The 24315-nt window shown below is 39.8% G+C and overlaps 2 protein-coding genes across 2 annotated transcripts in view; both read right to left on the bottom strand.

Annotated features, from left to right (window-relative positions):
- LOC146497427 (rho GTPase-activating protein 29-like) overlaps positions 1 to 9233 on the bottom strand; it is a 31194-nt gene extending 21961 nt beyond the window's left edge. The window contains exons 1-2 of the mRNA XM_085139829.1: positions 9034 to 9233; positions 8038 to 8429 (exon numbers count right to left, since the gene is read on the bottom strand). Of these exons, the coding sequence (XP_084995955.1) occupies positions 8038 to 8338 (301 nt within the window). The 5' untranslated portion in view covers positions 8339 to 8429; positions 9034 to 9233. The remainder of the gene's footprint in view (positions 1 to 8037; positions 8430 to 9033) is intronic.
- Positions 9234 to 10021: 788 nt separating this feature from the next.
- Positions 10022 to 22782, bottom strand: acvr2ba (activin A receptor type 2Ba). The gene is made up of 11 exons (XM_085139833.1): positions 22297 to 22782; positions 18744 to 18951; positions 16854 to 16969; positions 16308 to 16459; positions 15987 to 16130; positions 15709 to 15852; positions 14872 to 15020; positions 14550 to 14664; positions 14277 to 14415; positions 13907 to 14037; positions 10022 to 13297 (listed from the first exon to the last, which is right to left on the bottom strand). The coding sequence occupies exons 1-11, from the start codon at positions 22346 to 22348 to the stop codon at positions 13103 to 13105; spliced, it is 1545 nt and encodes a 514-aa protein (XP_084995959.1). The 5' UTR covers positions 22349 to 22782; the 3' UTR covers positions 10022 to 13102.
- Between the last annotated feature and the right edge of the window lie 1533 nt (positions 22783 to 24315).

Here is a 24315-nt window from a genome sequence, read left to right as displayed (position 1 = left end):
TCTGAAAAGAAAAGAATTTAATTAGACTAATCTATTCTTCAGACCACTATAGGGGGCAGAAATTGTGAGGAAATAACAATAGCCATGATGTTGTGGCAGCAAGAACAAATGTCCTGAGCCAATCTACAAGATGATACTTGAAGCCAAAAAAGACATTTTTTCATCCTTTGTTTACTGCTGCACTGCTTGCTGTCAGACATGTGGCACTGTGCAGAGCTAAAACACTGCACTGGAATGGCACAAATGTATAAATAGCAGCCAGCAATCTCAATTAATGATAAACATATTGCCAGCGAGCATGAACAAACAAAGACAGCATCTACACTAATGAGAGAAGAGTTTCATGAATCCACTGAAACATTTTGCACCACACCTGTGAAACCTGGTGGATTGTTTTGCTGGAATATAAATAGGCAAGCAAAAACAGTTTCCACATTTCAGTCAAGGGTTTGTGAAAAAAAATCTGCATATAAAAATATCAGACATTATACTATTCCATCTGTGCAAAAATACTTAAACTATTTTCTGACCAAGCTACACATACTTTTCCTTTTTTCTGTCAGTATAGTCTGGGCCCAGAGAGGTTACTTAAATTGCAGCTAATTTCCACCCAAAAAGACTTTTCAACGTTAGGAACATGAATAAAGCTGCCAAAGCAAGGTCAGTGTGTAGTCTTCAGCTCACACTGATTACCATTGTTGCTTCTTTTTTTATTTTTTAAAATTGTATGAGAGTATCTTTGCTTACTGCAGCATGAGACAAGTCAGAAAGCTGGTTAACAAAAAAAAAGCAGTGGATGAGTGGCTTTGTCACAACAATGGCATCAAAAAGCTTACTGGAAATTCGCTGGTGATTGTGGGGGCCACTCCATTGTTCTGGTAGAGATGACAGGGTTGAGGCATACAGCCAGGCCACATTGTTTAAAGGAAGACCCCCTACCTACCTCAGTGATTCTCAAACCTCCCCTGTCTTTCTTTACAGTGGTGGGATGAGCTGCTGTTGTCCCAACCACACTTAAGGCTTAGTCTACTTCATTTACTTCCTACAAGATCAAGATCTCATTCTCTTTTAGGAAAATATATTTAAACAGAGGAAAATGCAGTTACATATGCATATTTAAGACTACAACCATGAAATAGTTGGTACTGTTGCTTTTAAAATGTCATAAACTGCTAATAAATTAATTAAGCTCTATAACATCATGGCATATTGGGTAGACATGCTTCTAGAATTAGTTCTAAATGTATTGGCCACTTGGATGGTTAAATAATATTCAAACGAACTTGAAACAAATAAAAAGCCAAACCAATAGCTGTTATTGTTTCTTAGTAAAGATAAAGATTTTCCTATTGGACTTAATCTGAAAGTCCTTTAACATCTGCAACCTTTTTTCATCTAATCGATTCTAAATAACATGGTTGAAAAATGTAATGTAATGAGAAGTGGTAAAGGAATTAATCTAAAACTAGTGACCAGGAAAAGAAGGGCAATAAAAAGTTCTCAAACCACTCATTCAGAATAATCCGCTTCTCTGCTGTCAAATCTCTATGCAGTGTGTTGCAAACACCCACAAATATAATGCCATTATATTCCTAAATACTCAAAACATGTGCTCTGGAGTACAGCGTCTAAGCAGGTCTGTGGTGACTTAACTTTAACGTCATACAGCAGCTCAAATGTTGGGCCTTTAAATTAATGTTGCCTCTCAGATTATTGTGTGTGTGTGCGTGTGTGTGTCTGTGCATGCGTGCATGTGTGTGTGTTTGGGAGGTGGGTACCCATTGTGTCTAATAAAGCTCATTGTGAGTGTAGTGGTTGCAGAGACCAATCTAATCCAAATCTTCAGGTGGCCTGACAGAGGTTACAGCCTCTGCTCCCCCCACTGATAACAACAAGCTTTCAACTGGCCTGCCTGGACACGCGATCTGCTCGACATGAAACAAGCCTCAGGATCTCTGGTGGCACAGCGCTGCTTTGGGAAACAGCTGCAGGGCTTTACCAAGACCTTTCGTTCTTTTCTTCAAGAAGGAAAGGTGACACGTTCACACCGCACTGCAGCGGATGATTTTCAGATTTAGTTTCAGATGTATATCTGTGTGCCACATACCAGGTTGATGACACACTGTTCTGATTGGTGAATCAGCCATCACCCCAAATACTCCCCCTTCAACGGCCACTTGTTTGTTTCCGTGTTTCCCACAGATAGAAATAAATAAGCCAAGCAGAGATTATACACAAATGTCTTCAACAGCAAACTGTTAAGCCAGAAAACATCACTGTATCATACTCTGCTGGTATTACTGAGCTGCCTGCAACTTGATATGCGATAGGTGGAATTGTTTTGTCAGGATCCTGTCTCTAAACACTAATTTCCCCTTCTGCCTAACCAAACACAACATTGCTGGGTGCCGATCTTTCTTTCCCATGCCTTGTTTGGAGACAAAGTGAGCCCCAGACTTAACAAAGACAGTAAACAGTGGGCAGCCCATAAACATCTACCTGCTCTCGGCCTAATAGTGAACTACACTGAGTAAGGTCTGGGCATCACTTGAATTTCTTGAATTTCTCTGATTAGATGATGATTTTTAGAGAAGTGCAGCAAATGCTTGAATTTGAAACATTTATTTATTGTCTGAAGAATGATTGAAGCCAGTTAATGACCTAATAGTGTCATCTTCAAGGCTATTGTTATGATCACAGGAACGATGAATGCCTGGCACTGTTACAGAGGTTTGTGGCACAGGTATGTGATGACCTCACCTTGAGAACTTGGTAGTACAGAAGTGAGAATTAATCTCCACCTACTAAATAACAAATAACCTACTAAATAACACTGTTTGATAAATGCTTGTAGAAACTGTTGTCTTGGGCAAGAGAAATGACTGATGCTTTTAGACATGTAAAACGAATAGACTAAGAACTTGTGGGGACAGGCACAAAGTTTTTGTTGTCTTCCTAAAGTCAGAGCTGGGGAAAAACAACACACAGTAGATGGTTTTGCTCCTCTACAAAAAACAAAAAACAAAACCCTTTATAGTTTGGCCTTGGCTCATTCACTGCTGCAAGCCTGTCTCCTGTCCCACAGCTGTAAATTTCAAGAGTCTGACCCAATCACCAGCAGTAACATCCCCTGCTAGCAGAAGCTCCAGTGCCTAATCTAGCACTCTCCATGACCACTGTCCTACACAAACATCCACAGCCCATAACCATAAATCCCACCCCAGGAAACACACCCCAACCACAAGCTTGCATAAAAACATCCTTCAGCATCACAAGGGAAAGTTACTGCCCAACAATTCTAGCCTTTCTTTCTACTAAGAGCAGCAGGCCATTAAACCATTATGTGGTAGATTTCAGCTTTTCTCTCAATTGAAGGCGCCACCTGCAAGTGGCCACTTCAGTTGGCACAGGAGCACTTACGTGTGTGTGTATGAGTGAGGGAAAAAGGATATTTGTGGAAGCTATTGCTGTTTTTTCCCCCCACGGTGGCTTTATAATAACTAAATAAATAAAAAATAAAGGTATAGACGTAAAACAAATGGACATGACATTTAGTCTTATGACCCTGCTCAGTGATAAAGACAGAACATTTCTGAGAGCCAGAACATTTCTGAGAGCCACTGACAAAGTTTTAACCTTTTTTTAACCTCAAGACAAAACATTCTGAGCAGAAAAACATTCAAGAAAAAAAACTCCTTCTAACTGCTTCTAACGGTCTGCATCAAGTTAAACAAGTCATGCACAACAGTGAACATTTGCTCCTTTAGACAACAACACAGTTACAGGCTGGTACAGTGAGGCACAGAACAATGCAGCTTAACTGGAGTACAGCCAGATCTTATCAGAGTGTCATGATGACACCAACAGTTTTAATAGCTGAACATGGGCTTATGAGTCTAGCTGACTCACAGGCCTATGTTCTGTTCAGTTCTTCCTCATTTAAAGACATTTAAATCCTCTTCTTACAAAGAACTAGATTGTGTGAAGAACATCATCTTTAGTTTATCTTTGGACAAACTCACTGTACAATGAAAACCATACAATGACTAAATAAGCTCTTAAGCTTATGCTTAGGCTCATGATTTAAGATGTCTAATCTACCATGATGTGCAACTGGGTAGGTACTGGTGTGAAATTCTTCTGCACCTGAGGCTAAAATAATAAAATAAGAAACACAGACTCTCTTGAGCAGAGAAAACTGTAAGGAAATAACATTTTGTATCCTGTTCCGATGCATATCTGCTGTTGTCATAAGAGACATTTAAAATTAAAACCTCATCCCGTTAAGCCCCAATATCCCGAACTTACAATGGATACTTCTAAACACACATTCCTAAAATTGTTTTGGCTTGACGAAGGACAAAGTAGTGAGCTCCGTCACCAATTTCAACATTTTGAGGGGAAAAAAAGAAAGAAAGAAAAATCAAGAAACAAAAAACAAAAACAGATATTTTAGTGTGAAATTCTAAAAGCAAAAGAAAAGATATGAAAAAATCAAGCTTGTTGCCCAACATGTGACATTCATTCAGCGAAATACTTCTTTACTCCCTTTAAAGCAGGTTATTATTCTTCCTTTTTTACTATAACTGTAATTTCACGACAAGCTTTGCTATATACTTTATGAATAGTTACCGTGGCCTCAAATTTAAAGAGTATTTATTTTGCAAGGTTTTTATCATTAATGTGCTTCGCACCTTCCAGTAGTCTATTGAAGGCACTATAGCTACAAGTGAACATTTGTTCAGAAGGAATGCAGAGTATGCAGGAGAGCGGGGGGATGGGAGGGGGACAGCAGCTAGGCTGTGTGCAGAGGACTCCTTTTTCATAGTGATTAAAACTATTAACCAAACTGTCTTTTGCAGCTGAATACAGACAAAAATGGAAACGTAACAATGAAGAACCTTCCCTGACACTTTCATTGCATTTTAACGTTGGCCCTGCAGTACTGTGCACTACATTCATTCAAATGCTCTAATACTGACATAAAGGCCATTCATCCTCACCAGATGTGCAGAAATACTCTATTAAAAGGAAATTGACTCAACACAGACAACAATCACATGAAGGGGTTATATGTGATTTCACTATATAATTTCTCAACCTTTCTTTTTAGCAAAGATTTGGGCGAAACAATATACTGAAATTACATGTTAACATTTCACTACTTACAATTTCAGGCGAATCAACTCTAATGTTAGAGTTCAACAATTACATCAGGATCATAACACAATTATGAGTATTGTGTAGAGGGATAACACAATAAGGTTCATTGATTATAGGCTGTGAGATTGGATAGAGGGAATTTAGGGATAAAAGAAGCATGGGGACAGGGGTCACCGACTCAATCAAAGGTCACTCACCCTCACATGCTTTTCTTAGACCATATTCTTTGACAGCTTGATTACTGCTAGCTAACCATTCTTGTGAGCATTGTAACTGAAAGCCCACTTATAATACAAAGAGTAAATGTTCACGACAATCTATTTATGGAGAAACATTAGATGTTAAGTTCATGGTGTGTATGTGGGTGGTCTAGTTAACTCAAACTTATGGCCATGGATAGTCTCTGTGGGTTTCCACCAACCAAACATGCTGTATGCTTATGTGTTGCCCCTTGGAAGTATGGTGTGAGCTCTTAGTGGAAAATTAAGTGTATTCGCTTAGTTTGGAATACAGCTTCCACTATAAGTGGAAATATGGGACTCTGATGCCTATTTGCAACAGGAATAAAAGCTTGCAAGATCTCAACAGGTTGCACACCTTTCAGAGAGAGAAAACACACACACACGCACACACACAGAGTGCTCAACAAAACAGAATAACAGAAGAGACAACACGCGTTTCGCTAACCTCCTCCACACCTCTCTCAAAACCTTCTTCCTGTCGCTGAGGCTGTATGTCTGTTCATGTAAAGGACACATAGAGCATGCTGCCAATCACACAACAGTAAAACTGTTTCAAACTGAGGCAGAAATTACAGTATACATATATTTCAGGATGTAAATTCATGGTTCAGTCTTGAATCGTTTATACACACACATATATATATATATATATATATATATGTATATATATACACACATGTATATATATATACACATGTGCATATATATATATATATATATATATATATAAGACGATTTCATGAAAATGAAATAAAAACTGCTGTTAATATGTTAACTCCAATCAAATTTAAGACTTAAAGATTAAGATGATAAGATTAGCAATTCCTCGCCAAGTCAACAAGGGATGCTACAATGTAATGAACATGCATGTGTTGTGACCCATTGTTTTATAGTCCCCAAATTTTCAACAATATGTATGATTAAACTGATTTAAATGAAAAGCTGAGCCATCTTCCTACACTATAAAGGGCTACTGTAAACCATTCATTCATCCATCTATTTCATTCATTTCATTTAAGAAATGGTCTTAAGTAATTGTAAGATTTATTAACCTTTAAAGATAGTTTTTAGTTCAAAGTACTATACCTGTTGGATTCATGTTTGCTAGAATTAAAATGAAAGGGCATTGTTTGGTTTTGTCTTTCTTTGTCTCCAATCATAGCCTCTACTTAAACTAGAACTATTGACTAAAATGCTTGATTTCTCCTACCATCTTTAGTTACTTTTTGTTACTTAACTGCTAATTAAAAATGGCTCATTGTTTACATTTGCATGAGCAGGAAACCACACTGCAACAGCATCTTGCACGCACTGGTCTGCCATTCTGCTTATGTCAGTGTCTCGGCAATAATAAACACTAATTCAAATGACATTATGGGGTCATACGGTATGATTTCATCCCACCTGATGAATAACCACTGCTGTTCTTGGGGAGGTAAATACCCCAAATGTTTTTGTGACGGCTCAGAGTAACACTCAGCACGACAAGAACCAAGTCTCTCTCTCTCACAGAGGTTTCACCCCCTCCCCCAAGACAGAGGAATGGCTAAACAACTCAATCCTTCTTACCAGAGCTACAGTAGTACTCCAGCATATGTGTGTCTTTTAGGAGTACAGTAGGAGATAAGGTTAACGTAATCTTACACTTATAATCTGCAATTTAACATTAGTAGTCATCCATTATTAAACTGACAACTTTAAACTTTTAAGTGCTGATTATAAAAAAGCTCTAACAGCCCTTTCACAGCAAGCTACTATCAGTATTTATAATGTGTGAAATAATGAGCATTTGTGTGGGCAGAGTGTTTGTATATGTCTCCAAACAAGTGCCGAGCAATCAAAGCCAAGTGAGAAAAACAGAAAGAATGTAAACCCTGTTTCTGCTCTAATCTCTGCTCGTCTTGTATTCTTCTGTATAAAGTATGTAGTCATGCTGACGTGAGGCTGTTATCACACTAACATGCCACAGGTGGTTTTGGCTGTTATGGTGGCAAACTCTGGGAGGTAATATCACAAATGAAATGCACAGAGTCTTCCTGGGCACAGTTCTGTGTGCCACTATATGTTGTGGTTAGTGAAGGTGTGATATATTAATAGTGATTCTAAAACAAGATATTCACTACAGTCTGCTATAAAAAGGTTTAGGTGTGTGGAATTTGCTACAACTGGCCAAACAAAGAAAACATGATGCCACATAAATTTGTGTTTAGTGGAATTTTCTGGCAGAGAACTTTTAACTATTGGTTTTAGTTTCTCAGTTCAAAGAGCAAAGATTTTATTTCTAGACCATCGGTCAGCACTGCTGCTTGATTTCAGATACTTAGGTAACTGGAAAAACTAACTTTCCTGCTCTTATTTTTCTTTTCATGCTCTCTCTCAACTATCACTTGAATGTGACTTAGGATATCAAAGAAATCATAACTGATGGATTAGTACCTGTCAGCAAAGCAGGTACGGTGCTAACAATAGTACGTTATCATAAAATAACCTCAAGAATGTCCTTGAATCTGATGTTAATGGCGCATGCACTACCGCCCAGGGTGCATTTTCTTTCATCATCTGTCATTTTATGGTTCCCTGGCCTCCAAAGCCCCCACACAATCCCCCACATTCCAGCTCTACCTGAACTTACCTTTATACTGGAAAGCTTCTTTGAGGTTGTGTAGCACATCAGCAAACAACCGCACATCATTCACAAGCTGCATTACATACTGGGCATCCACTCCGGGTGCTCCCATCAGGCGGGAGGTAAGGCCCATGTTGCTCAGAGGGTTTGGGTTCTTTGAACTGCGCCCCATATCCAAGGTCGTACTGGATCCAGCTGATAAAGGTTCTGTAGATGTCTTGGAAAGGTTCTGTGGCAGTCTCTGGGTGTGCTTTGTTCCACCGCCTCCACCACCACTACTGCTGCTGCCGCTGCCCTTCCGTAGCATCCCAGCATCCAGTGCAGCTGCGACCCTTTACTGGGGGTACAGTAGGCCAGCTAACCCCTGAACTCAGCACGCTGCCCTGGTCCGTGGACAGCTGAAAGACAGAGAATGACGCGTGGACTTGATGTCTATCTGTAGGTCGGGCTTTTATTGTTATTATTTCAATTTACTATATTACAAAAAACTATACAGTGACCACGGAACTCAATCTATATTATTATTATTATTATTATTATTATCATATCAGGGAAATATATATATTTTAAAAAACTATTGAGTTTCAGCACGTATAACGCTCATAAAAGTAATGGGGGGTTTTCTCACACTCTTTCATTTCTTTAAATTACTTTTGCTTTTCCACTTTTAGCTAATTAAGTTTTTTGTAAAGTTCTGTAAAGCAACGTTTAGCTCTTAGCTAGTTAAGGTAACGTTAAGTTCTAAAAAAAACAGCGTTATCCTTTAGTAACACACATTTTCACACACACAAAAATATCCCCAAAAAACAATCCAGTTAAAAAGAAGGTTAACACAATGTAAGCTTGCAAGAGACGTTTAAACTCTAGCAACTACTAAAATGGTGCTGGTTCTTTGCATACAGTTTACAGTAAAAAGTGATGCTACTTCCCCGGTAAAAAACAGTCGACTTCGGGTCATAAACTGCATTCCTGGCACAGGCAAAATACGCTATCTAATCTCACCTGTTTGGCTCTTTGCTGACATAATGGGAACAATATCCAAATAAAACGTTGCTTATTGAAGACGGAGAAGGCAGCAAAGTATTTCCGTGAGACACGAACAAACTCCAACAAAGGCAAAAAGTTGTCAGCTTTGCCTAACTGTACATCGAGAAGTAGCTGACTATCGGCAACTCTCCAGTCAATCGTAATTTACTAGTCGGCTCGTCACATGACAATCATGACGCGTTTTGATTGGCTAGATTCCTCCGAAGGATAGCTCTGTGATGCCTTCATGTGCTGGCGGACGTTTTATTTTGATACCAAACACAGAAGCGCAAACGGAGGTGGCTTAATTATGTGAGGTATTGTAATGTATCTTTATCGGATACAGGGCAAATTTGAGGACACAATAGCCAATCTTTGCCATTCTACTTTGCCTAAAATATGTAATAGCTATCAGGCATATGATCTCATTATAGGAATGAGCTGAAGCCAGATTATACGGATGACTGAATGCGGTAGTGACTTTCTGGCTTTTCCTAGAATCAGATACATGGTAACATTTGATGACGTTTAACGCTTTGTATTTACTGTTGTATTATAAAATATTGCAAGAGTTACAAATCATGTGAGCGTCCATTTATTATTTTCTTCCACTATTCTTTGCCGCAAAAATAACTAAAATGTACGCCAATGATTTAACGGAAAGCGATACCAGCATTCACTGTGATACACTGAACTCAAGCCAGACTGTACTCTTGAGCTTGAAATGTTGCAAATGAACCAGTTCAAACTAGTAGCACCATTGCTGCCATCTAGTGGATTTATGCAGCCACAAAAAACCCTGAACGGTCTTACAGTCTTTAGGCATAGTGCACGTATTTTTTTTTCCCTTCTACCATTAAATATTCACAGCACTTCTATTTGATTTTAATCTTTTCGTTGTCTCAAGTGACAGACAGTATTGAAAGCAGTGAGAGACATGCAAAGAACTCCATTTACCCAGTAATGGTTAATCAAGATTTGTCTTTATTTTCATATACAAAAGGATGACTATTCTCATCTAGTTTATATTTCTAAGCATTTTGTTTCACAGATAAAATTACCATTCGTACTGTTTTAGTGAAATCATCAACCAACATACACCCCACACACACAGTTCACATAAACAGGGAAAGTCACACAATTCAGTCAAACATCCATCCACACGACAAGAAATGAACAATGTTGACTGTGAACTTTAAAAAACAAAAAAAGATTTCTTTCACGGGATTCACACATGAAAAGGAAGAAAACCTTTACATTTGTCAAATATATATGTATATATAGATATATACACACGCAATAATTGATACATTTTTTCTTTTCTTTTTGTTGAAGATGAGGCTGACTCCATGTTAGTGTTACTAATGAGGTACTGCATGAGGTAACTGGTTTTTCTGTTCAGAAGAGCTGGGTGTAAGACAGCATTTGGAGGTAACAACAGACCGCAGCAGATATCCCCTACGCGACTGCTGTTTTATTTCTGGCACAATTCGTGAAAGCACCTGGGCCATGCTCAGTTCACATTAAAAATGCAACCGTCAGCATTTCCCCCCCAACTTATCAGGAGACTTTAGCGCATCCACGCCGTCAGGACATGGTCTAGGTGTGATGAGATGTAGTTTATTGATCTGCAGAAGAAACCTGCTAAGTCACAGCTGAGTTTAAATGTCTTAAACTATGATAGACTTAGACTATTGCTGTATAATAAATATTGCTGGACCCTCGGACCATGCACATGCCACCGCTCACATGACTCCCAATGGTGCTGCATCATCAGTCGATCAATGTAGGTACAAACACGATGATCTCCAAACACTTTAAAAATGTTAATTGTTCCATTTCAACTGATTTTTTTTTTCTAGTGTCCTTTACCAAAACTGCACATCGGCAAGCATTACAGATCACTGTTAAAAATCACCATCTTTCCACAGCACTAATCAACGTACAACAGATGAGCCTGTGTGTTGTCCAATGTGGCTAAACTAGCACTAAACAAGTCTGAACATCACATCAGCAGGTTAATATTGAGGCAATACTGTTCAAAACAGGAAGCCAAATCACAAAAGAAATCTGTATGTTTTTTTCTGTTTGTTCTTGATAATATACACACTGAGCTCTATAATGCAAAGTGCAACCCACACAGCTTCTGATCCAGAGGGACCAATACCATTATTCACTGAAATCAGTAACCACCACTCTCTACCAAAAGAAAAACAAAATTATTATGCAGGGCTAGTTATAAAAATTATTTAAATATATAGAGGTGGAACTGAGAAATCTCTTCCATTTCTGCAAAATGAGAACATTAATGCCCTGATTTTGTGTTATTAAAAAAAAAAAAAAGAGAGCAGGAAAAAAAAAAACCCACCCCAAAAATCACTGAGCAGTGTTCGCCATCTGTGTGTACACCCATATTTACATAAATCTGCCCATCTTCTTTTAGATTTGTAGAGAATTAACACCATGAAAACTGGTCAGACTCCTAAAAAAAAAAAAAAAAATCAAATCAAATCTCAATCTCAACAGACAAGAGGCCCAACCAGCAATAAAATATCTCAACTACCAAAAACACAATAAAATACATAACACAATTTGATATACATGTAGAAAAAGCCTGAGGTACTTTTCAGAATATCTGAGGTCAGTCTGTAGGAGTAAGCACCTGACGGCTTACCCAGTCAAAATAAAAAAAACGCACAAAAACAGAATATTAGCCTCACATTATATTGTGGATAGTAATCACATGTTAGCGTTATATTAACAAAGAATGCATGTACATCTACAAATCCTTGAGTATCCTGGAATAGTCACAGCAGCATAACGGACATTCAATGTATGGTATTCATGTTATGGTACAACTATGGCATTGCATTTGAGACAAAAGGCAACCATTTGAGCTCTCCTTGCATGACATACAGTGACTGAGGTATCTGGGAACTGGTGTCCGACTGAGTCTATTGAACACGCACTCATGGAAATTAAAAAAAACAGACATGTTGCTTACTCAAGTATGGCCCATGACTCTCACTTTAAAAACTTTCTATCCATCTCACATCATTTCATTTCAGATTCACTCACACACTCACTCACACAGTTCAAATTAAGAATGTGTAACATTGCAACTTCAGACAGCATCCAGCAATGCCCCTGGCACTGGCAAAGGAGTAACTCTGAATTCAAACAAATTAAAAAATAAAATAAAATAAAAATCCAGGAATATGTCCATGATAGCTAGCTCGATAGCTCGGCTCTTAACTTAGAGAAAATGTTCCAAAGAAGCCTACTGAATACCTGAGAGGTAGTTCCCCGAGGACAAGACACTTGCCCCAAATCCAAGTCCAAAATGTCCAATACAGCTCCCATTTAGCTCCCTCCCTTACAATAAAACAGCTGTGCTCCGGTTTTTGTTTTTTGAAACTTTTTTTTTTCCGTTTTTCATTTTGAGGAAATCACAGGTTTAAAATAAGGGAGCGCACTCAGAGTTTCAAAATCGAGAAGCTTCAACCCCTGAGGAAGATGTATTTATGTTGTCTAACAGTCTCAAAACGGTTCCTCCGAGGTGTGCAGCACGTCGTCTGAGGTTTGGAGCAAAAAGGTTCATTTCATTTGGCCGCAGACGATCAGGACCACGACGCGAAATACGACGATGACAACTTATGAGGTAATTTAAAAAAAGAAGAAAAAAAGAATAAAGACTAACACAAAAGAAACACATGAGGTAATGACAACATTTAAGATTTGACACATGGGTGTTATCAGATGTGCCCATCGCATAGCTTATTACTACTTCAACTACAGCAGATGGATGTGTTAGTAGGATCCGACTTGAAACACACACACGCACACACACTTTAAAAACAGGAAAAAAATACCAGTATTGGGATAAAATAGCAGCTGCATTTAAGTTGCTAGATGTATTTTTTTGTTGTTGTTTTTCTTTTGTTTTTTTATATATATGTTTTTTTTAAATATTCACGAAAATCTGCTGAGTTTGGGTTTGAAAAATAAAAAGTCAGGAGCTCAGGTGAAAGATGGTGTCACCCGTTCAGGTGCTGGACTCTTTGGGAGGTAGGTCCTCGTTGATGAGAGACGTGACTAAAGAGATGGGGCTGTCTGAGGTAGTGCTGCCTATTGTCCTGGAGATCTGGCCGATGCGCTCCTCGACACAACCTGCAGACAGTCGAGCCTCTGCGTCGTGGTCCCAGCATTCCTCGATGGTCTCACACATGTGGCTCAGCCCCTGTACGCACAAAAGACAAAATATATAAGGATTTTCTTTTTGGCAGTTGCATTTGCTTATTTTTACTAAAACTGTCCATCTTCTGTTCATAATTTTAATATAAAACCCAAATCAGAGAGCTATTCATTTTAAATGGTAAATGGCCTGTATTTGTATAGTGCTTTACTTAGTCCCTAAAGACCCCAAAGCGCTTTACACAACCAGTCATCCACCCATTCACACACACATTCACACACTGGTGATGGCAAGCTACATTGTAGCCACAGCCACCCTGGGGTGCACTGACAGAGGCGAGGATGCCGGACACTGGCGCCACCGGGCCCTCTGACCACCACCAGTCGGCAACGGGTGAAGTGTCTTGCCCAAGGACACAACGACCGAGACTGTCCAAGCCGGGGTTCGAATCGGCAACCTTCCGATTACAAGGCGAACTCCCAACTCTTGAGCCACGATTTAAAGTTACAAAGCCACAACAAATTCAAAGAACTTTAACCTCAAATCGATGAGGTCTTCACTGGAAAAGAAAAATGAAAAAAAAAAAAAAAAAGGATGCACCACATACTGGTATTGCTGCTGAAACTGCAGTAGCTATATTCTTCTGTTACTCACAGGATGCTTGAGCCAGGAGTCCTTGATGACTGGACGCATCTTCTTGTGCACCACCACATCTTGCAGATCCTCCAGGGAGGGATGCTGGCCTATTTCATCCTCAAATGGCAGCATGTACTCGCCAACTGTTCCTACAAAGGGACAGCAAAGCAACAGAGTGGAAAGTGTTACGCAGAAGAAGAAAATACTGCAGTACTTTGACTTCTGAAAATTCAAAACTATTTAAAGAGTAACTTTATCCACATTGCAGCTTTGCCCTTCATTTGCTTTGCAGACAAAACAAAAACGAATCTTTACTAGACCGGGGTCAAGCAATGTGACCTTTTCACCTATGAATGTGAAGGCGCATTCCTTCACCATGTTGACTCACCATCTGTGTCGGAGCAACGGGACACCAGCTCCCACAGCACCAAGCCCATAGCGTACATGTCTATCCTCAGGAAGGAGTCTCGCTGAAAGTTGATGGCTCCCTCCAGCACCTCTGGGGCCATGTAACGCCTCGTACCCACCTAGACGGATAATGAATTTTGGGGGTTTATCCACTTAAGAATAAGCAGAAGGAAACTCCTGCAAACAATTGCATCACAGAGCCAATGCAGACAAAAAAAAACCCCCAAAAAACAGCAGAGAAGTTATTACATACCTGTCCATGAGTATCCCCAGGAGGTTTTCCTGGCTCGAATCTTACAGCAAGCCCAAAGTCACCAATGACTGCAGCTAAGTCATCTCGTAGTAACACATTCTTGCTCTTGAAGTCCCTGGGGAATTAATTTCACATTACAATGTACTAATTAGAGGGAGGTTTAGTCACAGAAGTCAGACAAAGACTGTCATAGTAAAGATATTAAATGAGGTACAACCAGGAGAGGTCAGCAGTAAATTAAGATTTCTGTTCAAATCAAAAGCAATAGTTTAATCTTTAATGAACTAACGAGAGTTGAGGAAATCCAGGCTGATTTTCCTACCTGTGTGCAATTGTAGGTTTAGGCCCCTCTCCCTTGTAACTGGGAATGTCCTCGTGAAGGTAAGCCAAACCGCGCGACATGGTCTCTGCTATGTGACACAACTCTGTCCAGGTCACAGTGTTGCCCTTCAGGTGGTCTGTCAAGGATCCCTGCTCACACACAAACATACAAAGGATTATGAAACAAGGATTAGCAACTGCGCATGAATCCAGGCGTAGGCATAACCGAAAAGCTGTTGCTGAATCCACCAAGGAGCAGGAATTGGTTTCATTTCCATTTGACAGCAAATACTGTAGTCTGGGAGAATATAACAGAAACCCAATTTCATACTTCAAAACATCAAAAATAGCAATTTAAACGTTTACCCTGAAAAAACTATGACACATGCACTGATGCCTCCAACTAACCACGTTTGCATCAATACCAAGAATAAAAAGGTGCTGCAACAATCAGTCCCACTTGTGTTTATAATTATTGTGTCCTCATATATCAGCATCACTGCAAACGCACAACATCTTGCAATATCTGACATCAAATACAAACGTTTTAAGCTACACGCTTAAAAAACAAACCGTCTTAAGTTTAAGCAGCACTGCCTGATCTGTTGCTTTTGGATTTTACTGGAACAGCAGATCAGACATATGTGGTGAAATCTTCTTTTTAATAAAGGCTGCGATTCTCTTTCTTGTTTTGAGGTAAACAGAGAGGCTCGCTCAATATTGGAAAACCTCCAGCGGTACTAGTCGACATAAAAGCCGTATACCTCACCATAAACTTGCTTTGGGGTTGATGTATCGGTCTGTGTGCATTCTGTATGTAGGCAGAATATATTCTCACCCTTTCATGAAACTCTGTGATAAGCCACAGCTCCGTCTCCATGTTGGCTCCGTGCTTCTCTGCAGCGATGTAACGCAAGATATTTTCATGTCTCATCCCCGGAGTCAAGAATATGTCGCGCTCATTTTGCCATGACTGCTTATCCTGTAAACACAAACCAGAGTTATTTTTAGAGGTTGAAGATGCAAAGAAGCATTCTGGAGGTCAAAAACAAAAAGGCGTCTCTTCATACACTGAAGCATATGACTAATATTTTTAAGCCAGAATGAATGACATACCTGAACTGGGAAGATCTTAACAGCAACATAGTCATTCATTAACTGGGCCTTCCAAACGCAACCAAAGCGCCCCCTAGCTTTGATTTCTAGAAGCTGCAATGGTTTCAGACCCACCAAGGGAGATGGAGGAGCTGGCCCTGGATCCTGAACAGAAAAAATAAAAATAAATAAAAACATCTTATTCTACTGCTGAATGCACCTCAAAACATTAACAATTTCAGTGCTACAAAACACAAAAGTGACAAGCACTCCATCCTTGTCAGGACTACGTTACTGATGGCCTTACAAGTCTCACACTAAGATGAGCATAGCCCGTCTCACCTCGCTCAGGTCTACATGGCCGTAGGGAGGTTTGCGGTGGCGGTACATCCACAAGGCCAGAACGAGGGCCAGGGACAGCACACAGAGAGGCAGCAGGGAGTACACCAGCACATTGAGCAGGGAAGGTACTCGGGGTGGAGGCTGGATTTTCACTGTCAAGGAGGTACAGAATAATTACGGCATGTCAGCCTTATGACACATAAGATATGTTAAGCATCACGTTTGTCCCTCACAGGCTGTGAGAGCTGATTTTAAATGGGCAGGGTAAGAGACTGCCTGACATCAATTCTAAGCTGAGAAATTAGTTGACATAGAGATTAATTTTGGTTTTATCCCACTCGATTAAAAAGCCAGAACCAGAAGAATCACACATATACATTCCCAATAATCAAAATCGGTCAAATCCAATAGCCCCTTCTTAAATATGGCGTCATTTATTAATATTAATGAGATTTGTAGTCTCGTTGAAATGCACAGATTCACTCCTAATAATCACAGTGGGAAAGAAGAGATCTTTACTATCTATACGATGCATTTGCCACTCACCTCGGTTGCCACTGCCAATCAAGTCGGGAAGGTGGGTGAATCGTTCATTGCAGTAGTTGCCCTCGCAGCAGCAGAAGAAGACCTGAGGGTTTTCCTCCATGGAGACACACTCTTGCCTAAAAACAACAGATGGCGCATCAACGTTACTGTTCTAGACCCAACGGACAAAAACATTTTCTGATATTATTATTGGCTGTTAAAGTTTAGTAGTGTCAGTCTATGGTTTTCATGTATTTGCTGTATATTAACTCTAAGACAATGCAATTTAATCATTGGATTGGATATTGCCACAGATTAACTAATGCACATCTTTGCCTTGGTTACTTGTACTGGTATCAACAAATATAAGGCAGCAAAGACTACATTTATAGAGTTTTTGTGTTTTGGGTGGGAAAAAAAACAATTTTTACAGCCAATTTTTCATCTTTTCACTCCTCTTAAGACAGCAGATATTCCCAATTCCGAGGAATCACAGGATTTCTCACACTTTATGCATCTGCATATTCCTCCCATTAACCATTGACACTAAATGTTCATGTACTCAAAATTCCCCACCTGCTCCATTGCTCTTCAATTACTACAATCATTTTATGGCGCTTTTCACACAGATTAAATTGACCAGCAAATGTATTTTTTTCCCAGGTTCTATTGTAATTACCCTCAGCAGCTCATGGGTAAATGAAGATTTCAGCATCTTGTACCTAAACCTACAATTTCTACATATGCCACTCTAGCTTTTAGTCACATGTTGGTAATGCTCAAATTTCACACTAACACTGAGTGAAATAGTCACTTAATTGCCATTTGGCAACTCACAACATCTGTATATTAATCTAGCAAATTATGCCAAAGTACTAGAAAGGATAATAAAAGCCACATAAAATACACATTTTAAAGCACACACACACAGTTGTGTCATGTAGGATCAATTATCGCAGCTCTCTTTTCTCCAGCTCCCCTTTCCATGCCACATGAGGACCCCAGCTTGTTGGAAAGGCTGTGGATAGCATGTTAATAACTGGAAAGTTTGATTGCGGCACTCAGTTCAATGCCGACTTCTGATAAAGGCTCGTTTTAAATTCTCCTCCTCACGTACAAAATCCTGAGTGGCCTCGTGTCACAGTATGTATCTGCCATCATCGAGCTGAACTGTGTGCTGCACTGCTCACAGAGGCTATCTGGCTTTTGCACAAATATGTGTTGGCTGCAGAGAACTTTCCCCGACACAAACACCCATACTTGGAAATGATTTGCTAAAAATTACCTGGCATCTGCTTCTTAATATCTATATTTGCCACTGCTCTCACATTTATATCATTCTACAGTGAATGTGTTTTAGGTTTTGCCAACTAATCAAACAAAACAAGCAGTCTAAAGATGAATATCTGTGAGCTTGAATTGGATAAGGGGCTAATATAAATATCTGAATATATCTTATTCTTCATGCACAAGAAAATTGTCTCAGTATACCTGTATGGTTGATTGCTTGACAGCACCTTAAGCAATATGAAACTGGACCACAGTTAATCTCCTTTTCTTGTTATACGTGGTTGCTTTTATGGCATGCAACTGATATTTTCCCATGGTTTCTCTCTGTTATTCACCTTTTAAAACATCACAAGGCTAAATGAAAAAGATCCGTTAAACATTCAAAGAGCATGAGCTGGTTGCCTGCTCTGCGAGATCACGAGGCCAAATGGTTTTTTAAATTGGTCTTTAACAGTGCAAAGCAAGAGGGGCACAAAAAGATGCACTGAACTATATGCAGGTACTGAGGGAACCTTTTCTGTTGTCCTCAATGTCAGTCAGTCGTCAGTCTGGATGCGAGCCAGGTACATGAAATATAAATGCTAATTCGCAGCAGCGAATGACCTCGCACGGTTATCCGACCTGTCATAGCAGTTGAAGTCATCCAGCCAGCAGCCTTTCTTCACCAGTTTGATAGTCCCTGAGGAGTTGAGCCAGGAGGCATAACAGTGCAGACGCTTGTCCTTTTCCCCCTCGCAACGCTCGAAGCCGCTCTGGTTGGTCCTCTCCGAACGCCAGTTATCGTTGTAGTACACACACTCTCGGGTCTCCGCTTCGCCAAGACTGTACCCTGAGAATGACAGAAAAGTCTCAGTCAGCTCACATCGTAATGAATCGAAACTCAATGGCGGAAGCACAGACATATGGCGCAGGCTCCGCTCTGTGCCACGACGAAACATCGCCGAGCAGAGCCTCCATCGTCACTCTGGCACGTATCCAAGTTTGGGAGCTCTCTGTAGTAAAAAGGGAGTTCCTGTGGGCTAAGAAACTTGTGCTGAATAGAAGTTCGGCATAATCACATTAACTAAGATCTTTTCAGAGAGTAAGAAGTTAAAAAAGAAGAAGGGGAAAATTACAGAATTCAATTAGCTATAAAACAATGATATGCCCTGCTGTGGTAAAGAATCGCAGCATGAATACGTCGGCATTCTTTTTCTATAGATAAAGACTACAGACGCATCTGGAAAGACTGATAAGACATTCTTTGAGAGCGTTGACAGGAAACACTAAAGAAAATAAACTACAGTAATTTTTTTTTTTTTTTTTTTTACAATAGCTGTCAGTCTCCTAGTGGTGAATGATTTAATGAAAAGGCATTATTCTCATTCCTCTTTTTGGATTTCATGTTAGACGTGTGCAGCCAGTTTGTTCCATGATTATTTGGATGGTGACTTACTTTCAGTAATTATGTCTCTTTACCACACCACGATGGATTTGAAAGGAAGCAATCTAGGTGTGACTCAAGTGTGAACTCTCAGATTTTCAGGGGGTTTAATAAAATATTGAACTAACTTGTTATGAATTAAGTTTTGTTTTTGTTTCTAAACACATGGTCTTGATTTTCAAGTAGCTGAACAAACAATTATAACATGCAAGGATTCGTTTTTACCAGTACTTGCACAAAACTTGTACTCATTGAAGTCTGGAATCCATGGACAACACGAAATACTGAGCAGGTTTCTTTCCTTAGACGCTTCACTTGGCCTTGACTACAGCCACCTTCAGTTGTAGCTTGTTTGTGGGTATTTTGGCCTTCAGTTTTTATCTTTAGTGAAAAGCACACCCAGTTGGGCTGAGATCATGTGAATGAAATCAACATGAATCTCAAGGAGCTTGCTTCTGCAACACATTTCAGCTCACTGTTATTCTGCATTGTGAAACACTACACAATGACTTCCACAGCACAAAGTCACTTGACTGAATTTCAGTGTAAAATTTATTTCTATAGTATATCTATGAACAAACACCAACTCGATTTCACTGGCAGCATGATACGCCCACTATCTCCACCATATTTGACAGATGCCTCCTTCTTCTCCATCCTCTTCTCTTACCATCATTCCAGTAAACGTTTGGCTTTATCTGTCCAAAGAGTTTTGTTCCAAAACTTTCCAGGCTTTTGTTTAAAGCTGGGAAATTTGTCATGGAATTCTCAATGACCTTTCTGTTCTTGAGTCCTACACCCAGCTCGATGGCTGGATGTTGGGGGAAAAAAAAATCTTCAAAAACAAAAGAAGTCAAACACTTTAACTGTCACTCATAGTCTTGCATGACTTTTTCCTGTTGCCTAGCGCATCCTTTCTTTCTCGACCCAATTCTCATTCCCACCCACAATTCTTCAAGTTACTCCCTGTTGTATTTATTTATTTATTGTCAGCCAAATAATAGGCTCCTTTATTTGCATTAACACCTCTTTGGTTTGTTAATTGAGAGTTCCTTTGAACAGCTATACTATAACTATGGACATCAAAAGTCTTACCAGTTAATTATTGAGTTACTTCTGAGGCTGTGAAAATGTAAAAAAAAAAAAAATCTAATAAAAATTGTAAATGCAATCACTCTTTTTAAACCCCTTGATTTAAAGCTGAAACTCTAACTCCAGCTGTATCAGATTGCTTCATTTCAAACAAACTGTGGTGCTGCAAAGAGGCAAATTTTATAAAAATATGTGTCCCGTGTCCTAATAATTGTTTACCTAACTGTGTTTGTGGCAAACACAAAAGCAGACAACATGGAGTACATGTTAGTCACAATTTAGCTTGGACATCCATGCCTAATCTTTGTTCAGCGGGGGGAGGGTTTAAAAAAAAAAAAAAAAGGTGCCTGTCTCTTTAAATCCCTGCCTATAGGAGCCTGCCCATCCCCCAATATTACCCCCACTAACCCATTACACACACACACACACACACTCAGAGGCACGCATGCATACATATTGCTGTTCAGCAGCACACAACTGACTTCATTATAAGAACTAAGCAATGCACACAGTGGCCAAAGATCGCAGTCATAAAAAAGGTTGGAAGTAAGCAAGGTAGCAAAGGATAAAACACACAGCAGCGATGCTCAACGCTTCATTGAATCGAAATGGCATTTCTGATATCTGCGGTCACATGATCCGCGAGGACTTTTACTACAATATCATTCCCCAACCCCCTCCCTCTGTCACTTACTGAGCTTTTACACCACAACAACATGAATTCCGCAGAAGCAGCTTACTGTACACAGCCAGTCCTAATCTATTAACCATAAAGACATTAGCCACAGTGCTGCTGGCACACACGAGAAAGCTGTGCCTCAATTAAATTTTTATTACCGTTCGAGAAAAAAAAAACCTAAAGTGGAAATTATTGTTTCAAAGCCCTCTGTTCAGTCACAGACGCGATACCTAGCTTAGGAAGAGGGGGCACATGCGTTTTGGGACATTGAAAATTATCCATATGGGCTTAAAAACGCTGGCAAAAAAATGACAAACAAAAGAAAAAAAACAACCCTCATGCTCAATTTCACGTGGTACCAAGTCAAACCCTGTGGAGACTTCAGCAGTGGGAGACAATAACCTCGATTCACGACAAAGACCTGACTTGTGACAACAGCTGCCGTCTCTCCAAATCAAACGCCAACGATTCATACAAATCCTTATAGAGGGAAGAGTGTTTGGAGAAGGTTCTTGTTGAGCCCGTAACCACAAACAAGAGTGCAGACCTGAGAGGTAGCCTATAAGGTTTCAGGATGTTGATGCAGCTGCTGCCTTCTATTCCTGCCACAGCGAAGGAGCAACAGTTTCAAATTTGGATACATGTACAATAAAGAAAATAATGATAATAAGATATATTCTCCTGTGAAAATACTACGTGTGATTCGAGCGTTTAAATGAGGGAAAATCCCGAGTGTGACATATTTGTCTTTAAGGGGGCTAAACGGAGAAAAGGCGATTATGGTTGTAGAGGGGAAATAAAAATCCCAGCTGAACGAGCTGCCAACAAAGTTTAAACAACTCGCAACCGCGGACTCGTTCGCGGGTCGAAATTTCAAACGCGAACAAATTACTCACACTCCCACGAAAAAAATTGAAAATAATCGCGGCGAACTGTTCGACTAAACTGTTGCAAATTCGGGACCAACAACGGCGGCTTACCTGCGCATAAAGTTCCCAGAAGAAGTGAACAAGTCAGCCATGAAAAAGACATGTTCCGCTTTAAATACAGGGCAGAGATTTCCCCCGCTTTCCGTCGCGAACATTAAAACTCAGGTGGCCCAAAACATCAGTCCAGGATCAAAACGACCACAGGCCTCCGGTCCCTCCAGCAGCCTAAACCACCACGGCCACAGCGCGTGTCAATAGCCGCGACGCTGCAACAATGTTGCAAGAAAAGATAGGGGCGATTAATTGACTGCCAGGTTGTTATTCCATTAATAGGTGCTTCATTTCGCGTCGGAAGTGGATCCAAAACCCGAATAGGAAGCCGATAAAACACCCGAGATGGAAGCTCGTTGTTTTTTAAGGTTATTCACTTGAATAGTAGCACCGCTGCGTCGGGAGGTCGGTCGGGGTTTACATGCATGTTACTGATCTGTGTCCAAAATGGCTTCTAAATGGGGAATGGGCTGCAAACAGGGAAACCCGGATGTATAAACACAAAGAGGGGAATTCAGGCAGCCAGCGAGTGACCTTAACGCGACACCGCAGATACACGCCTGAAATTACTTTATTCTTGCTTCCTGTCGATAACTATCACATTTTTTATTGTTTTTTTTTTTTTTTTTTACACATATCACGTCAGAAATACAAATGCCGGAGAGAGGTGTGTTTTCCACGTCGGTGTGTTTCCCGAATCGAAGCCGATACAAGACTTGCACTTTCTGCGGTCGGGGTTTGGTTTAAACCCACCGCTTCTTTGGTTCTTAACAGACAGCCTCGCATTTAAACCATAATCATAATTATTCCAAGGCTAATTGATTAATCCAATCGAAGGTATAGGTGAGAATGCAATGTGTGTGGACTTTTTCAAATATTTTTTTTTTTAAATTGAGGATTAATAGCTAATGCTTATGAATGTGAAAGGAAGCTTGTACAAATGCAGAATTATCTCTTTATGCATAATACACCACGTCGTCCTCTGTGTCAGTGTGACAAATAGCTTTTGCGGCCCCACAAGTACTTAAATAAATTCTGTCTGTATGATCTTTTATGCATAAGTTGCGGTGCTAAAAATAGCTGACCTAATTTGGAATAGCACGTTACCATAAATGCTGTTTAAAATGCATTCGTTCTAATTACTCATTTTACCATCACACAGTATATAATATATAGAGCTACCAAGACAGAGCCAACCGTGCTACATAATGTACTGGCAAGCCTTTTTTTTTTCTTTTTTTAAAGTGTGTGACAATAATCTCCCACAGTGTTCAAATCTGATATTCTACTAATAGCTCATGTTAAAATGTTATTGTTTAACACCATCAATCTGTGATCTTACATGTTTTTGTGTCAAAGGATTAGTCAGTTCATTAACTTTCCCAGTCAACAGACAGTTGAGAAGTATTTCCCTCATAAGGATTAAAGTTCATTGCTTATCCAGCTTCTCTTTTATGAACTCCCTACTTAAAAGGAAACGTGTGCCTCCATTAGAGCAAGTAGTCAAGGTGCATTAATAGTAAGGTGCATAGTTTCCTTCCAAGCCTTTAAGGCTCACTTTTTTTAAAATTGAGGTCTTTTGTGCAAAATAAATAGTCCCGTCATCACAGAAGATCAACAGTGACATTGTTAAAATGCCATTAAGCCTTCCACGGCGGCCCCTCCACTCTTTCTCCTACTTTGACATTCTGACTAATGGCATGTTGGTGACACTCAGCCAATTTATGCAGCAAATGGCTTAGGAATAGGGTTAGCCATAGGTAATCGCCCCTAAACTAGTCCAATTCAGTGTAACTCAAGACAAAGCATTTCCTCATTAAGCTATCCTGTATTGACCCTGTAACTCAATAGAGGCCAAGAGCGAAACCTTGTAAAGATAGATGTTCTGTTGTCATGACAGTTGGAGGAGAAAGCACATGAGTGCTCATTAAAGGTCCAGCAGCCACAGCCCTGGTGTGACATTTGTAGAAGAATGAGAACATGTGGGAAATGATGCACTGGCACATTAAAAGCATGAAA

This window comes from Neolamprologus multifasciatus, chromosome 18 (assembly GCF_963576455.1).
Source record: "Neolamprologus multifasciatus chromosome 18, fNeoMul1.2, whole genome shotgun sequence".
Lineage (NCBI taxonomy): Eukaryota > Metazoa > Chordata > Actinopteri > Cichliformes > Cichlidae > Neolamprologus > Neolamprologus multifasciatus.
Note: the sequence above shows the minus strand (reverse complement) of the source record. Positions and strands in the feature narration are given on the sequence as shown.

Coding starts and splice junctions, on each gene's coding strand:
- acvr2ba (XM_085139833.1), bottom strand. CDS start 22,348: ATGTCTTTTTCATGGCTGACTTGTTCACTTCTTCTGGGAACTTTATGC. Junction 16,970..18,743: donor GACTTCAACTGCTATGACAG/GTCGGATAACCG, acceptor TGTTGTTTTTAG/GCAAGAGTGTGTCTCCATGG. Junction 14,665..14,871: donor AAACCTACAATTGCACACAG/GTAGGAAAATCA, acceptor TTAATTCCCCAG/GGACTTCAAGAGCAAGAATG.